Below are 11,516 nucleotides of genomic sequence, written 5' to 3'. Positions count from 1 at the left end.
CAGTAGCACACACAGAGGTTGAGGGACAGGAAATGAATGTGTGAGAGTTAGAAGAAGAGATAGAACTTCCATCAGTGGATGGGTCGGGTGTGTTAATATGCCCTGCAAAGAGGCAAAACCCTAGGCTAGGACATTTGACAGTGACACATTTCTTTGGCTTTGATGTGTCAAAAGTGGAACGTCAAATTACAAGAAGACAAGGCACATTATGATTAGTAATTTGTCAAAAGTGGAACGTCTAAAATTGCTTCTGTGTATTTCAGCTATTAGTCTCTCTTCTGTTCCGGTTTAAGAAACGCAGTCGTAACAACTTGGCCTCTGGTAAAGCAAAGCTTCCCCCAGAATGAATGAATAATGCTTTGTTTTAGTTTCACGGTACAAATAATTTATTGTCGCCGTTCATTCATGAAACCACATTTAAATGTGTTTTCATCGCATCCGTCTATCTAAAAACTAAACCAAAAAAACAGCAAATTGATAGTTTAACTGTGAAACCAACTAAAGTTCTAAACAGCAACACTACACCATTAGGCCTTGTATTGGAGAATAGGGCTGCAAGGTGCAATGATAACTGTTACAACACTACAAAGCCAAATGTGCAGTAACTACATGGGGGGAAATTGACAATATTGGGTTTAAAAGTGTTTCAACTGGTCAGCCAAATGAGATAAGACAAATACGTGATATTACACTAATTGTAAACATGTTATTGAGGTAAGTGTTTATCCCCCAAAACCACAAAGGCTAATTTGACCTTTGGGATGCACAAATAAGTCTGTGTCCAAAAACATAGTTACTGCACTTTGGCTATTTGTAGTAACTGTCTGACAGCCTTTACCAAAACGCAATGTTCTCCAACTTGCGGTTTTCAGTCGCAGCGTAGTTTCAAACAAATGTGTGCCGTTTTCCTTCACATTCATGCACAGTAAATACAGGAGAAAGCAACAGACGAGCCAGAGCAATAGACAAGAGCCACAGGTGAATTGAACATGTATGTACAGTAACATAGTTCCAGGCGACACACAAGTGTTAGTTCAGCAATTCATTATTTCATGTACTTCTGTACGAGTATATGCTATTATATATACACAGTGTTAACTTATACAGCAATGAGCATAATAGATGACTTGGACATTATCCACTTAAATACAATACTTTACGTAATACAATAATTATTTTCCTTCCCAGTGTCATCTACAATTCTACACAGTCATCTCTCCACAGACCTGCTCCACCACACCCAGATCGAAAACCGGGTTCCCCCAGAGTTAGTGTCGAAGTGTCCTTGAGCAAGACTCTGAAACAATAATTGCTCCCGACGTGCAGGTTGGTGCCTTGCATGGGTTCCTCCGCCATCGTGTGTGTGAATGTAATGCACAATCTCTGTAAAGCGCGGCGCGCCTTGGATAAAGGCACCATTTACACCCCCATAATAAACTAAACTAAGAAAGCCAAACAGAGCTAAGACATCTGAGATAACGATAGGGCTCATAGGTTGGTGGACCAATGGGAACGTGGGTTTCCAGCGACGCATAGGGCTCGTTCAGGCTATAGGTTAGCCCCAGTTCTGTAAAGAACACCAGTAACGATGGTGAGGGGTCTTTGGTCTGACTCCCTATGTTATGCTGCGTTCACACTGGCAAGATACAAAGCTACACAGCACAATTGTAGCTTTGTATCTTTATAGCTGAAGACGGAACTTTTGCAGCCGCTACAAACGTCGGATGCATCTTTGTATCTTCATGTTGCTGGCTTTCATCGAAAATGAATGGTAGACTGTATCGTTGCATCTTCCCGTGTGAACATTTAGTTGGGATTCACCACGAGTTCCGATCGATTCGAAATGTTCCCGAATACGGTTGCCTGGTCCCTGCTGCTGGCCATGATTCACATCGGCCTTGATTCTTTCGCTCCTGAGTACACTTCCTTCAACTGTAATTCAATGCTTTCACATTGCAGCGATCCGTATCCGAGTACACTTCAATCGATCCCGACGCGGTTTCCGGGAACGGTCGGGTGATCCGGTATGCAGCATTCACACTACCACAACATCTGCCAAGTTGTCCCAAGTGTGCATCATGGACCCCCCCCCCCCCCTAAGCCTCCCTCCTCTCTGGGAATATATTGAGGCCCAGCTCCACCAGCGCTCCCAGCAGCACGCTCCACAGGGGCACGCAGACGAAGGTGAGCTTGAGGTCGGCCAGCCTCTCCAGCTTGGCGCACAGCGTCAGGCAGAACGCCAGCTGCAGCAGCGTGGCCGTCAGGTACCACACACGCACGCGCAGGTCCGGCGAGCCGTTGCGCGGGTCGTAGCCCGGCTTGCAGCGGCCCGCCATCTTGACGGCCAGCATGAGCAGGAGGATGCCGTCGAACACCCACACAGGGAGGAAGATGAGGAACCAGTTCCACTGCACCTAACGGGATGGAAGACACATGCATCAGTGGTGTAAGTACTGTACTAGTACACATTTGTGGTACTTTTACTTTACTCAAGCATTTCCATTTTTCAATACTTTCACTTCGACTCCACTACATCTCAGAGGCCGAAAAAAAGAAGAACATTTTTTTTTAAACATTTTTTAAAGTAAATTTATAAAAATGCCAGTAATTTCTTGGTATATTTCAGTTATTCGTCATATCTACCCTGTACACATTTCCATTACGAAGCCTCAAAGGCAAACAAAAGTATTTTCTATTGATGATGTTCCAATTTCCAACGCCAAAAAACACAATTTAATCGTTAATCACAATTATTTGTGTGACAATTAATCGTCAACTTGGTGCAATCGTGACAGCACTGAAGACAGAGCAGTTGGTAAATTGTAAAAAATTGTAAATGATGCATTTATCCAAGGCGCTTACAGAGATTGTGCATTACATTCACCCATTCACACACCGATGGCAGTGGAAACCATGCAAGGCACCAACTAGCACATCGGGAGCAATTAGGGATTCAGTGTCTTGCTCAAGGACACTTCGACACTAACTCTGGGGGAGCCCGGATACGAACTGGCAACCTCACGGTTACCATCTGGTACCGTGGCTGGATGGCAACCATCCAGCCACTCTATCCCTGAGCCACCACCACGGTTAATGGTTACCTTTCCATCCAACTTGAGCACCAGCATGATGAGAAACACCAGGGTGAATACCCATGTCAGCAGAACCCTCTGAGCCAGAGACATGATGTTAGAGCCAAGTTAGACCTAGACACAGAGAGAGAGAGAAGAATAGAAACGTGACTGATGGTAGATTTGCCTAGACCAGAGAGAGAGAGAGACACCTCATCTGCACAGGCAAGGAGCGAGTGTTCCGACGGCGATATCATGCGAAACAGCATGTAGATCTCAACCAATAAAAGTTGTGTGGTGCCGCGAAACCTCGCTCAAATAGAGACTCTCCGAGCGAATATAGGAGTGTGGACGACGTCGCTGCACGGCGCGTTGTCGCTCGCAGTACGTCAGGACACTTACAACGAAAAACATGTATAGAGGGTATGCGCGTGACATCATCGTGAAACCAGGAAGTTGTGCAGGAACGCCTACTGAGTGTCAAAAAACTACTTTCCTAGCCTTGACAGATACATCCACACACACAGAGAAGTCCTATCTGATTGCATTAAATAATGTTAAACTGACTTTGCATGTTGCTTTTGCCACTATGTGTCATTCACTTTAAGCGTGCGCATACTCTCTATTCTAATGAGATTGCATCCTTTGCTCGCATCGTTGGCAGTGTAGATGAGGTGACAGACAGAGAGAGAGAGAGAGAGAGAGAAGATGCTATTATCATTATGCCAGACATGACTGATGGTATACTGCATTCAAATATCCTTTTTATAGTGCCTTTTTTGCTCACTGTCCTGAATACTTAGCTGTAGCCCGTTTCCAATTTGAATATTATATTTCAGGTTTCCTTTGCTAAGCTTAATGATTCATGTTGAAATGTGCTAAATAAACTTGCATTGCCTTTACTATGTTATGTGTTATCGACGTTATGTAAGATGATAGCAAAATTACCTTATTACGGTGCTATTATTTAGTTTTCAAACAGGAGGGGTAGTCTAACATCTCATGGGCCAAAGATTCGTTCATCACTGGTGTCATTGGTTGTAGTGAGTGAGGAGCACTAGTCTCCATTCACTTCATCAGAACCATTGTTAAATATATTTAATTAGCCTATTAGTTATGAATTAAACGATCTCTCTTTGCAGTCTCTCTCTGATGAATTGAATATGAAGAGCCCCAATGGAAACAAGCCATAGTGCTTTCTTGGGTTGTAAATCCTCTTAGCAGACCTTGTATTGAACTGTAACCCCTGCAAACTGTTAATAAATAATTAAATCAATCAATGTCTGTGGACTGTAATAATAATGCACTGTTTTGTGCAGCTTTCAGATAGTTCAGGGCAATGTGGAAAAGGCACAGCCAGCCACTATAACTAATGAATGATCCACTCCAGTGGTCCTTGTGGAGGTGGTGGACCCTAACAAGTGTAATGCTTTATGGTGTCGTCCACAGTTAACAGTTTTGTATTGAGTTGTGCTTGAAATGTAGGCTACTGTAATTCTCCAATCTGTTAATACATTCTTCAATCAAAGCTAAATGATGGAGAGTCGGTAACCAAATGAAACCAATTTGGTTTCATTCTACGCTCTCATAAGTTCAATTAACAAACAAACATCTAAATTAAGTCTACACAATTAGAGAATGAGAGAAGGTTTGTTATTTTGATCAACGTTTGCCTGTTATCTCTCCTTATGGTACCAACATCAACACAGTGGACAAAATAGTCCAAGTCTGAGAGGCTAAAAATCTCATCAAATGGTGGTCCGTGGCTCAAATGCAAAATAAATAATGGACCTTGAAATTAAAATGGTTGAAAACCACTGATCCACTCCATGGCATGATGATCATTCACGTTGCCGATTCATTCATAAAATAAATGTTTTCATTGAAGGTTGACCACCACGGCTAACGTTAGCTTAATAGCTTATTTATTGCAAGTTCATAACAACGTCACTGTTAATTCAACGACTTTATTATTACGTACCGTAATTACCTTATTTTAAAGCGTGTCCAGGACGAAAGAAGGGCATATTTTTTGTGCCAAATGGAAACCCGATCAATATTTTCTAGCTCATCTTATGAAGCGACAGTTGAAACATATTAAACAACAACATAACGTGCTAACGGACGAAACGATGCAGCATTTAGTTCCGTTATGTGCGTTGACCCCGCCCATCAAACACGCGGATTGGCTGTCTCTTTTTGCCGTTACTGTATTCCGTGGCCGTCATTGGACGCCCAAATATCGATCGTGACAAATTCCTACCGTAAACCGAGTATATAGGCGCGTTGAATGATTTCAAGGCTTCAACTCTATGGCTCTGTAATACGTCCTTATCGCCGCAAGAGGTGAGTAAAGCACTGAGACTTTCACTGACATAACGTTGAAACAGGAATTCATCATAGAACTCGAACCAGTGCAGGGCATCCACCAGTCTGGACACAGGACACGTATTAAAATAAAATAAATGTTGTTGCGTGTTTACAGCGTTACTTTCGGCCCTGGTTTAGTGAGTTCGAGTAGCGTTTTCACCCAGCGGTCTGTGACTGACTGACTGAGGGCAGAAAGAAAGAAAGGGAAAAGACTGAAGAGATCACTTCACACAAAATATCACAGACCAGGCAGAGAGAGAGAGAGAGAGAGAGAGAGACCACCGCTCACACACACATTCAGTTCACACACACACACACACACACACACGCAACAATGGAGCTGTTGGGTTCCACGACGAGCCGTGCTATTATTACAGTTTAAATCCACGCGTGTGTCTGTCTGTCTGGAGGAGTCCACGAGGTAAGCCCCGAATTAAAGCGTTATTATTATGTATTACTGAAGCATGTTTGATGTCATGGTGGTCAGGATGTCATGGTTTTTTTGGTGCTCATTTTGGACCTCAGCTCTCTCTCTTTGTACGGTGGAGGAAGGGTTAGCTTACCCACTGTTAGCTTCTTCTTAGCTCCTCAGCTTCTTCTCTGCATGAAGCTGTAAAAAAAACGGGATTTGACCTTAGTTGTTCAACCATGCAGCACAGTCTTTCTCTAGTCTATTTGACTGGACGCTAGCGATATTATATATTAACTGACTACCAGTACCAGTTTATGGATTTAGATTATGGACATGCAAAGTTTCCTTCTTCCATCTGTTGTATATCCAGTTATTGTTGTCAGGACTCGTTGTCAGGACTCGTTGCTGTTTTGGTTGACTTTAAGATGTGTGTATGTGTGATTATAAACCGGTTATTAGTGTGGCAGATTATTGATTTTGCAGACAGTATGACATGATATTTTCTATGCCTATGTCTATGCCTATTCAATATGGACCAGTACTACCGGCATAGACATAAAATATCATGCACTAACTAGACTACTACTGGCCCAGTAGTAGTCTAGTTAGTGCACACACAGCACAGTCAGCTACCAGGCAGGCAGGCTGACTGGGTCATATCCATCCATCCCCCCACTCTCTCTGAGACGAAATGCTCCTCTGCAGTCATAATCAATCTGACCTCCTAGTTAACCAGAACGACTGTAGCTCAGGTCGTTCACACTGGTCTACACTACAGCACGAACATCAGCGGTGGGACCGTTTGAAACTATTAAAGTGCATTTTGAGATAATCTTTTACTCGAGTATTTGCGATTGTCAGCACTTTGACTGCTTCTGCTTTTACTTCTACTGCACTGCATCTCAGAGTCAAATATTGTACTTTATACTCACTCCACTACAATTATTTGAAAACCCTGTGCATGCCTCCCTGTTTATAACAGGGGTTGACACTATACTATACTAAGGTCTCAGAGGCACTTGCCCATTGGTCAAAAGTAAATCGTCCATTATAAAATCATAGGTAAAATTTGAATTAAATTCAAGAATTCCCCCCCCCCCCCCCTTCGCTTTCTGGGGCTGTGCGATAAATGTCATACCTCAATGTTCATGCCAAATACCATTACCTACATAGCTATGAATTGATATGAATATTTTTTATTGTGTAGCATAGCAGTGGGGCACTGCAGCCAGTGGCGTATCTACTATAAGGGGAGGACAGGCGTCCGCCTCTCCAAATCCATTTTCTGCCTGGCCAAAATGTAATTCTTGCCTGCCCAAAATGTAATTCCTGGAAACGCCACTGACTGCAGCAACAGTGAAAACAGCCCATTATAGGTAAACAGTGCTCTTATTTTCCATTCCACAGAGCAGAAGACAGGGCGCTCATGGCCACGTTCAGGTGTTTAGACAGACTGATATCTCGTGTTGTGTTTGCCCGGGCCGGAGCAATCTGAAAGCAAACTGCACCTGCTCCGAAGGTTTTATTTACCAGGCCGCAGGTGGGCAGCCCTTAATGTCAACGCCTGCTGTTAGATGTCTGTTATAGTCTTACGCAATCAGGCATTTATAATCACACAGTCATACATACACCGCAAAAACACTGGTGAATGTTTACCGTGGGCTGGCGGTGGTGAGTTTACTGCACGTGATGTGAGGTTCCTGTTCATTCGTAACGGTTTGGATTGTAGATTTTAGATTGCTTGTTCAAGTGTTAATTCACATGGTCTGTTGGTGGTGCAAGGAGATCTGAAGATGATGATGATGTGTGTGTGTGTGTGTGTGTGTGTGTGTGTGATGTAAATAGGTTATTAATGTAATGGTCCTGCAGAGGTGGACTTTAATGAGTTCTACTTCAACGACGTTAGAGTTCAGTACAGTACTGAATGTGTGTGTGTGTGTGTGTGTGTGTGTGTATGCGTGCATGCGCACGCTTGTGTATATAGCGAGCACTGTGGTGTTGGCAGATAAGTGGAATCCCTGTTGGTTACATTGTAGACAAACCAGTGTCTGATTACAGACGAGGAGTCTTTTTTATTCACTTTCTGTTTGTTTCCCTCTGTCCATTCTATGTCTTGCTGGCTCCCCCTATCCATCTGACCGCCCTACCCCCCCTCCCCCTCTCTCTATCGGAAACTGTTTGAACGAATGGTGTGTGAATGAATGGTGTGCGTTGGTTTGCATGAATGGCCCGTAGTTGACTGCAGTGGTTCAGAGTGTCAGACAGACACAGACCTATATTGTTGTCTCTCTCGTGCTCGCCCCGTTGTCTATTTTGGTGTTTTCTCTCTAGTCTGATGATGAACGTCATCAAAGCCAAAATGAAGCACCCTTTTATCGTGATCTGTACTAGTCCTCGAAAAGGTCATCCTCCTCCTCGCTTTTATTATTATCTCATCGCGATTAGACTGCTGCAAAAGTCATCCCCCGCCAAGCGCCGACCAGCTGCTCCAAAAAGCACATGATGGGCTTTTAACCGATCCAACAGCATGAGCATGTCCTGGCCTTTCTGAGGGGGGTGCCTGAGATTTTAGATTTTTACTGTGTGTGTGTGTGTGTGTGGACAGAAGGCCCTTTAAAAATAGAGGGTCAATAAAAAAGAGGCTTTCTTTGGTCAGTCAGTGTAATTACCGCATTTAAATCAATGAGTGTGTGTGCGTGCTTTGGCCATTTCTGTGAGTGCGTGTGTGTGTGTGTGTTCATAATTCGGGTAATATATGGCTGACCTCCATGTGATAAATCAACAATGTGAGTCAGGCTACCCTCTCTAACACACGCATCCATCTCACATAACGAACACACACACACACACACACACACACACACACACACACACACACACACACACACACACACACACACACGAGTCGCACACACTTCTCACTTCTCACTTTGAATCTCAAATGTCTCATTTTTATATCTCTCCATAGAAGGAGTCGTTTCAGGACTTCAGAGTGTGTGTGTGTGTGTGTGTGTGTGTGTGTGTGTGCTCGCTCAGCAGAATTTGTACTTGTTAACTTGTTATTGCAAGGCCTTAGAGGTGGCATACTTACTTTGCCTCTCTCATACACACATACACTGCAGTACAGTTCACACAAGGGCACCTTTCTCGCTTTGGATATCAAATGTAATTTTGAAATGTTGCTTTCTCAGACACAACAATCTTCATCATGTCTGTCTGTCTGTCTGTCTGTCTGTCTCTCTCTCTCTCTGTGACTGCTTTGTTTTCCAAATTTCTAGTTCCTAAATTTGTCTGAGTATCAACTAGCCAGCTCAGCAGTGCTTTGCTAGGTCACTAAAACATGACCAATTGCACCCATACAAACGTGGGGGGGAGGGGGGAGGCATTCGCCAGAAATAGCTTGTAGATCTGCTATTTCTGTCAAGGAGATGGCGTGGTGTAGAAGGAAACGACAGCAGACCAATTCCAGCTGTAACTCGACTTGTCCGCTTCACTAATCTTAGTCTATTTTTAACCACTTCTTAAACCCTCTACTTGAATAGAGGGTTGAAAAGAAGTGGTTAAAAATAGTGTGTGTGTGTGTGTGTGTGTGTGTGTGTGTGTGTGTGTGTGTGTGTGGAAAGTTACTAACTACATTTACTTAGGTAATAAGTACTATAATTGAGTTAAAATCTTTGTACTTGAGTACTTTTACTAAACAAAAAACACACATTAAACCACTTCAGCCCTGTATACGTTTTGGCCATTTGAAAACGGACAATATATCTTATCTGTGAGATCTGCTATTTCCATCACCGTGCATGCCGTGTGACTGTCTGGTGTGGTGTACAACAAGACATTACTTTGGAGCTCACTTCTGCAGTGCAGACATGCAAGCACAGTCAGCAGCTGTGTGTGTGTGTGTGTGTGTGTGTGTTTGTGTTTTCAGTTTGTCTGTGGTCACTGGTTTCCTCTCCCTTTCTCTCTCACACACACACAGTGACACACACTCACACACACACACACACACACACACACACACACACACACAGTACACACACCACTTCTCCATTCTAAAGTATATGTGACTGACCAGCTTGCTCTTGTTCTATTTGAGTACACTGTGGTCTCCTCCGCTACGGTGTTCAGGCGGCAGCCAATTGGATATGCCCGTTTCACTTAAAGGGGCATTTATTTCACTCTGTCTGTCTGTCTGTCTGCCTGCCTCTGTGGACACTGGACTGGACAGACCGCACACTTAGAAACAAGGATTTCGTCGACTAAATCTATGACGGAAAATATCCGTCGACTACCTTTTTTCATTGACGATTTTTCAAAAGCCCAAATAAAAACCATGACTAAAGCTATAAATATACTGACAATTTTGTCAGCATATAAATACTAGACAAACGTGTATAAAGGGAGGGAGGGACTAGTGAAGAAGAGATCCAGTAGAACTAAATGTTAGGGAGGGACTAGTGGAGAAGAGATCCAGTAGAACTAAATGTTAGGGAGGGACTAGTGGAGAAGAGATCCAGTAGAACTAAATGTTAGGGAGGGACTAGTGGAGAAGAGATCCAGTAGAACTAAATGTTAGGGAGGTACTAGTGGAGAAGAGATCCAGTAGAACTAAATGTTAGGGAGGGACTAGTGGAGAAGAGATCCAGTAGAACTAAATGTTAGGGAGGGACTAGTGGAGAAGAGATCCAGTAGAACTAAATGTTAGGGAGGGACTAGTGGCTGCAGATGACTAACGCACCAACAAGGCCAACCCAAAATGTATACTGTATGCTTATCAACAACAGATAAATATCGGCTACTGCCATCAGTTAAGTGCCCGCGTTTTTGGACGATTATACAAAATATACATATAGATTCATTCAGAATAGAGACGTAGACTCGTACCCAACGTTTTTTGGGCGATTAAAAAGAAAAAAAGGGATACTGCTATGTGGCCGATGATACATCGCTGCATCCCTAGAAACAAACTCGTGAGAACAAATGCAGCGAAAGAAAGGGCCCTGCATGTGTTTCTGCAGGTAAACACAGCCACACACGTCAGACACTACTATCCACTACTGAGAATGTATGGCTGCTAGCCTGCTATAGAAGGAATGAGTTGTAAGAAAGAAGTTTAGTGTCAGGTTAGTATGCTGTGAGATGATCAGGAACGCATTTGTTGTGCGTTTGTTTATGGCTTAATTGACACGGTCTGTTGGACCTGAAGTGTGTGTGTGTGTGTGTGTGTGTGTTGGGGGGGAGAAGTAATACTCATGGAGGGTCTCTGGGTGTTACATGATCTGTCAGGGAATCACCCTGGTTGTGGTGGCACACGTGCACACGAGCGCGCGCACACACGCGTTTGTGCACTTTTGCCCCGGCTCCAGGATGTAATCAGGCCCCTCATGAAATATACACAGGGCCCCGTGATCGAGAGAGAGAGAGAGAGAGAGAGAGCACACATGGAAGAAAGACAGATATAGAGAGTGATAAGAAACGGCACAGGGACAAAAAGTGGGGCAGTGAGAGACGGATAGGGTAGGTAGGGATGAGTCAGTGTTGCCTAGTAAAACTATCTATCGCCACAGTGGCTCTCACAAGGGCCCACTTGACAATCCTGGTAGTGATCGCCGGGTTGTTAGGTGGGCAGTAGGGGTGTGACGATATAGTAACTGCAATCGAAA

At 43.7% G+C, this 11,516-nt stretch overlaps 2 protein-coding genes across 5 annotated transcripts in view; one reads left to right on the top strand and one right to left on the bottom strand.

Moving 5' to 3' along the window:
* Positions 1 to 2,096: 2,096 nt before the first annotated feature.
* LOC308311173 (transmembrane protein 60-like) lies at positions 2,097 to 6,063 on the bottom strand (the record flags this gene model as incomplete). Of its 3 annotated transcripts, none has more annotated exons than XM_080757758.1 (3): positions 6,009 to 6,063; positions 3,102 to 3,206; positions 2,097 to 2,414 (listed from the first exon to the last, which is right to left on the bottom strand). In XM_080757758.1, the coding sequence occupies exons 2-3, from the start codon at positions 3,183 to 3,185 to the stop codon at positions 2,097 to 2,099; spliced, it is 402 nt and encodes a 133-aa protein (XP_080613884.1). In that variant the 5' UTR covers positions 3,186 to 3,206; positions 6,009 to 6,063. The 3 variants fall into 3 exon arrangements, with proteins under 3 accessions (XP_080613884.1, XP_080613882.1, XP_080613883.1); XM_080757756.1 differs by lacking the exon at positions 6,009 to 6,063 and adding an exon at positions 5,062 to 5,189; XM_080757757.1 differs by lacking the exon at positions 6,009 to 6,063 and adding an exon at positions 5,053 to 5,176.
* LOC308311172 (protein PHTF2) overlaps positions 5,624 to 11,516 on the top strand; it is a 46,070-nt gene continuing 40,177 nt past the window's right edge. For both annotated transcript variants that reach the window (XM_080757755.1, XM_080757754.1), the window contains exon 1: positions 5,624 to 5,862. The gene's annotated coding sequence lies outside the window, so the exon portion shown is untranslated. The remainder of the gene's footprint in view (positions 5,863 to 11,516) is intronic.

This window comes from Protomyctophum bolini, assembly GCF_963924005.1.
Source record: "Protomyctophum bolini genome assembly, chromosome: 23".
NCBI lineage: Eukaryota > Metazoa > Chordata > Actinopteri > Myctophiformes > Myctophidae > Protomyctophum > Protomyctophum bolini.
Note: the sequence above shows the minus strand (reverse complement) of the source record. Positions and strands in the feature narration are given on the sequence as shown.